General features: G+C 54.5%; 1 protein-coding gene across 1 annotated transcript; it reads right to left on the bottom strand.

Annotated features, from left to right (window-relative positions):
- Positions 1 to 1,030: 1,030 nt before the first annotated feature.
- On the bottom strand, positions 1,031 to 3,232 carry CCT8L2 (chaperonin containing TCP1 subunit 8 like 2). The gene has a single exon (XM_049643100.1). The coding sequence runs from the start codon at positions 2,750 to 2,752 to the stop codon at positions 1,088 to 1,090; it is 1,665 nt and encodes a 554-aa protein (XP_049499057.1). The 5' UTR covers positions 2,753 to 3,232; the 3' UTR covers positions 1,031 to 1,087.
- Between the last annotated feature and the right edge of the window lie 2,204 nt (positions 3,233 to 5,436).

Raw genomic sequence — 5,436 nt, 5'->3', positions numbered from 1 at the left:
CCCCCCCCCCCCCCCCCCCCGCCAATGATGGTAAGAGATTGCAGCTTCCCATGACCTACACTTTGTCCCCAGGTTCTGCTTTTCTCCCAGAGGCAGGATAACTTGGATGGTTTAAGTAGAAAAGGCTTTGGGTAACGTGTGCTGCTCTGCTCCCAGCTCTGCTCAAACTCCCTCTTCAGCGCCCAGGGGTATCCCACCCTAGTCATAGCCCTCCTGGGAACATGCTGCCGGCAGGTGTTCCCCAGGTCTTCTCTCCTCACAGCCTCAGTGCACTTCTGAGGGACGCGTTCTTTTGTTATCTGTGCCAAGAATTTATTTTACTTTATTTCTGCCTGCCGGTTCATTTTCCTTTCCCCTCCTCCTCCTCCTCCCCTTTGCCTTAACAGAACACCCCCTTCTCTTCCCAAAGAATCACAACGGGAATGCGCAGCCACTCCTGTGAGCTGGAACTGTGGTCTAGATGGCTAACGTGACATCTAGACAGAAATTGACATATATGAGGATATTGTGGGGGGATAACTCCAACACTTGGGAAGAGATTCCTGCACTTTTTTTTTTTTTTTTGCATCCCCAAAGCCAAGGTACTCCATTAAAAAAATTTATTTTTAATTTTTTTTTAACGTTTATTTATTTTTGAGACAGAGGGAGACACAGTATGAACGGGGGAGGGGCAGAAAGAGAGGGAGACACAGTATCGGAAGCAAGCTCCAGCCTCTGAGCCATCAGCCAAGAGCCCGACGCGGGGCTCGAACTCGCGGACCGCGAGATCGTGGCCTGAGCTGAAGTCGGACGCTTAACCGACTGAGCCACCCAGGCGCCCCCCCAAAAATTTTTAATACAAGTAAATCCTGCTCTTATTGGAGGAAAGGAAAAGATTATGATGGAGAGAAACGGGAAATGAAAAAAGCCGAGTCTGAAAGGACATAAATCAATGAAAAGGACTTTTATCTTATGGTCCTTTATGTTGTTTTTGTCTGAAGAAACGGACTCTAACAGTACAAAACACGGAGGGAATAAAACACAGCAAACATCCATTTCGGGGGTGACTGTGCCTTCCTTGGCAATCCCCATTTTATTGAGGATGTTACTACTCCATCGTTCCAAGGAGCTGATCTTTTACAGGAAACAGGCATTCCTTGGCCTTCTTGGGGACAGGATTCGAGTCCTGTTGATACGTGGCGCTTTGCTTGGCCACTACAATTTCGTCTACGTTCACGAGCTGCAGTGTCACATCAGCTACGGCCCGGAGTCCCCGGGCTTTGGCTGTCAGGGTGTCCCACACCTCTTCCTGGGCCACATTTATTACCCCTTCGACCCCCACTCCTACCAGGAAGTTGCCAGCCTGGTGAGCTCTGTTCATTTCTGCCATCACTTGGGAGACGGCTAAGCCTGCGTTCTCTGCCAGGGTTTCAGGAAGAGACCGAAGGGCCTGTGCAAATGCCAGGAAGGCAGGACCATTAGGCCCTTCCAGTTTGCTTCCTTTTTCTGAGAGCATTTTCGCCAGAGCCATCTCTGTGGCCCCAGCTCCCGGAAGCAGCCTGGGATCCTGGCACAGCTGGAAGTAGGCATCGATGCCACGGTAGGCAGCCTGCTCCGCGCCCTGCAGCCCCTGGGCTGTGGCCCCCCTGAGGACCAAGGTAACGGCAGGGGTGCCCGGACATTCCCACTCAAACACCACGGCCAAACCTTCCCCCAGCTCCTGCTGGTAGACCCTCCGGCACTTCCCTGGCTTCGGGGGAGAAAGCAGGTGACACATCAAAGGTGTGCCCAGCACCTCACTCAAGTAAACCATATCCCTCCGGGACGTGGCTCGAATCACCATGATGTTGTGCTTGTCGGCCTGCGTCAGGGCATTCTCATCGATGTCCCCCCATGCCACCGCCACGTTAATGCACGCGCTGGCCAGCTGGGCCACCTGCTTTTCTATCAACCGCTCACTTCCTTTCCTGAACGTGGCCAGGTCAGCGGGACCGGAGAGCCGGGCCGTGGCCGGTGCATTTGGACCGGCGAGACCAAAGCCGCAAACAAAGAGAGCCACTCTGGCGCCGCCGGGCACCGCGGTCACCTGCCCGCAGGGCTCGGCGCACAAGGCCAGCCCCGGGAGCAGGCACGAGTCCTCCAGCCTCCCCCCTCGCAGGGTGCACACGCCCACGCGCTCGCGTCGGAAGCCGCCGTCCAGCTCCTTGGTGGCCCAGCACGCTTGGGCCACCAGCTTGGTCAAGCAGTCGGCCCCGGACACGGCGTGGGTGTTCACCACCGAGTAGAGGGCCCCAAACGGATCCTCCAGAGGCCCCAGGGAGCGGATGGCCAGGGAGGGCAGCAGGGCCAGGGTCTCCGCGGTGGCCGCGGCGTAGGCCTCGCGCAGCTGGGAGCGGGGCAGGCCGGCGCGCAGCAGGTGCTCGGCCTGCAGGAGCAGCGCTTCCGCCAGCAGGACCACGAAGGCCGCGCCGTCGCCGCTGCTCTCCGCCTGCGTGTGGGTCGCCTCGCGCAGGAGCCGCGCCGCGGGGTGCTCCAGCTCCAGCGCGCGCAGGATGGCCGCGGCGTAGCCCGTCAGCACGGTGGTTCCTCTGGCGGTCACCAGGAGCTTCTGCCGGCCCTGGGGGCCGTAGCAAGGCCGGATGACCCTGGCCAGGGTCTGCGCCGCCGGCAAGCTGCGGAGCAGGTGCCTCCCCTGCGCCCGCGGGCTCCCGGCGCGCCGCCTCGGCCCCGGCCGCTCCGGCAGCCGGGCCCCCGCTGCGGTCCTGCTGGCCATCGGCCGCCGAGCCGGGCCGCGGGGACGCTCCAGGCGCGGCGGCGGGGGCGTCCGGGAAGCCGATCTCGGACACCTCTCGAGGGGGTGGGGTGGGGTGGGGGGGGGGGGGAAAGGAGCCCGAGGCCCGTCCGCCGGTGCGCGGGGAAGCAGGCGCGCCACGGTCAGGTGCGGCGACGGTCGGCGCAGAGCTCAGCCCTCAACCACTCCCCCAGCTTGATCTGCGAGGCGGCTCCCCACGTCTGACGCGTGGTAGCCGAAGCGGGTATTACCCTGATGGAGTCACAGAGTGGCACGGGGCACCCGGGGCAGAGAATGAGGTCACAGAAGGATGGCTCGAGTTTGGGAGGCCCCGGGGGCAGGCGGGAGTCAGACCAGGTCACCAGGCAGAGGAGGGACTCCCGGATGCGCCAGGGCCCAGGGCTTCATTGGAACTTTGGAGGCGGCGGAGGGCAGAGCAGGTGAAAATCCCCACCCACTTCCAATTCCAGACGGAGCTGGGGCTCCTGTGAGGTTTGTTGCAGGCTTCGAGAGGGAAACAGTGTTTCGTTTCGCTTCGCTTCCTCGTGCGGGACTTTGTAACACTAGCTCGGTTTTACTGTCCGCCTCTGCCTCTGTGGCCACCTTATCCCTCTGTGCCGTCCGGCAGGTTCCTAACGGTGTCTACGGTCTGTCTTTCAGGTTGCAGGTGTGTGATGTCCTCCTTCCCATGATAATGATGTCACCGAGCTGGCAAAGGCGGGTCAACACAAGGGAGGCAAAGACGCTGACAACCTACAGGCAAACTGGGGAAATGCTTGCAGCTGAGTGAAAGTGACCAGCCTCCCAGAGGCGGGGAAGGTAGAATATTGCAGGGGGCGAATGTAAGGCGCCCCCCCCCCAACCTGACCCTCAGCCCTTAGAATTGCAGTTCCTCTCTGCGAGTAGCTCTCTTTCCCTTGCCCCCTCACTCCCTCCTTTCCTCCAATGGAGCCTGCTGGGGTAATGCTTGCACCCTTTTCGGTTTAATAAATATTTATCGAGGGGCACCTGGGTGGCTGAGTCGGTTGAGCGTCCGACTCTTGATATTGGCTCAGGTCATGATCCCAGGGTTGTGAGATCGAGCCCGCATGGGGCTCTGTGCGCACCCAGTGTGTGGAATGCGAACTCTAAGGGACAGGAACATGGACACCGAGGGAGGGGAAGAGATTTGCACCAAAGGAACACAACTTCCATAGGCATTAGGCGGAGCAGCAGCTGGAAGTGATGACGATGAAGATTATTAAGATTAGGGGAAAGAGAATCATTCCATTCACTTTCACTGGGAAAACCCCTTTTAAGTTTATTTAATAGCAACTCCCCCCAAGGGGAGGAAAAATAGAACTCTGAACCTGATTATACCAGTCAGGAGTCATGATTGTATGGTAGGCACTGTTTTAATATGTTTCCACAGACAAGATGATAGCATGAAAGAAAAGGAAAAAAAATATCAGCAAAAGTGAAATGTAATTAAGGCTAAGATAGAGATAATTTTGGAGAAAAAAAAACCTTTTTCTTTGAAAAACAACTTGCTTGCTTTTGTAAAAATCATAGCTATTCATTATAAAAGTTAAAAAGAAAAAATACAAAGAAAGTGTCATTTCCAGCCCAGAGATTGCTTTTATTTTATTATTTTATGTTATTTTAGTTTAGTTTATTGAGAGAGCATGAGCTGAGGAGAGGGGCAGAGGGAGAGAGAGAGAATCTTTTTTTTTTTTTTTTTTTAACATTTTTTATTCATTTTTGGGACAGAGAGAGACAGAGCATGAACGGGGGAGGGGCAGAGAGAGAGGGAGACACAGAATCGGAAACAGGCTCCGAGCCATCAGCCCAGAGCCTGACGCGGGGCTCGAACTCACGGACCGCGAGATCGTGACCTGGCTGAAGTCGGACGCTTAACCGACTGCGCCACCCAGGCGCCCCGAGAGAGAGAATCTTAAGTAGGCTCCATGCGGAGCCCGACTCGGAGCTCGATCCCACCACCCTGGGATCATGACCTAAGCCAAGATCAAGAGTTGGACGCCTGACCGTCTGAGCCACCCAGGCGCCCCCATTGTTTGCATTTTGATGAACATTATTACTTTGCACATATATTTATATATAGATTGTTGTGGATTTATACAGTTTTCCGTAAATGGATTGTATGACACATATTATATATGTTATTATGTAATCATTTCTCCCTCAACATTATCTTCACTGGTAGAAATGTTTCTAAGCAGATATGTTTTCTGAAGACTGTGGACAACTATTTTGACCTCTTTCGATTTTGGAGGCTCTTTTAGAAACAGGTGTGAACCTCCATGCCCAGGCTTCAGAAAGCCAAGAACACTGAGAAGAATGACACTAACAAATGTTGGACAGAGGGGCAAAGAGGGGCAAAGATGACGGCCTGTTTCTTTATAGAAATGTAAAATGTAACCATCAGCATAAACTGTAGCAAGGTAGGCATATTTACATTGTTTATAAAGATACAGTTTCTTTTTGAAAAGTAAACCCTCCTGGTGTGTGTGGGGGTGGGGAATTAACACTCTTGTAAAGGATCATCTTAGCTCTTTTTCTGACACTTAACATATATTTTCCCATTTATTTCACTTATTCCACAACTGTTTACTGAGCTGCTGCGAAATCATAGAGATAAAAGATGTATAAGGCAGACAATTGTAGCC

This window comes from Panthera uncia, chromosome A2, assembly GCF_023721935.1.
Source record: "Panthera uncia isolate 11264 chromosome A2, Puncia_PCG_1.0, whole genome shotgun sequence".
In the NCBI taxonomy this organism is placed as follows: Eukaryota; Metazoa; Chordata; class Mammalia; order Carnivora; family Felidae; genus Panthera; species Panthera uncia.
The sequence above is the reverse complement of the archived record's forward strand: the minus strand, read 5'-3'. Positions and strand labels throughout refer to the sequence as shown.

What these genes read in the sequence shown, in the direction of transcription:
- CCT8L2 (XM_049643100.1), bottom strand. Translation starts at nt 2,752, where the DNA reads ATGGCCAGCAGGACCGCAGCGGGGGCCCGGCTGCCGGAGCGGCCGGGG.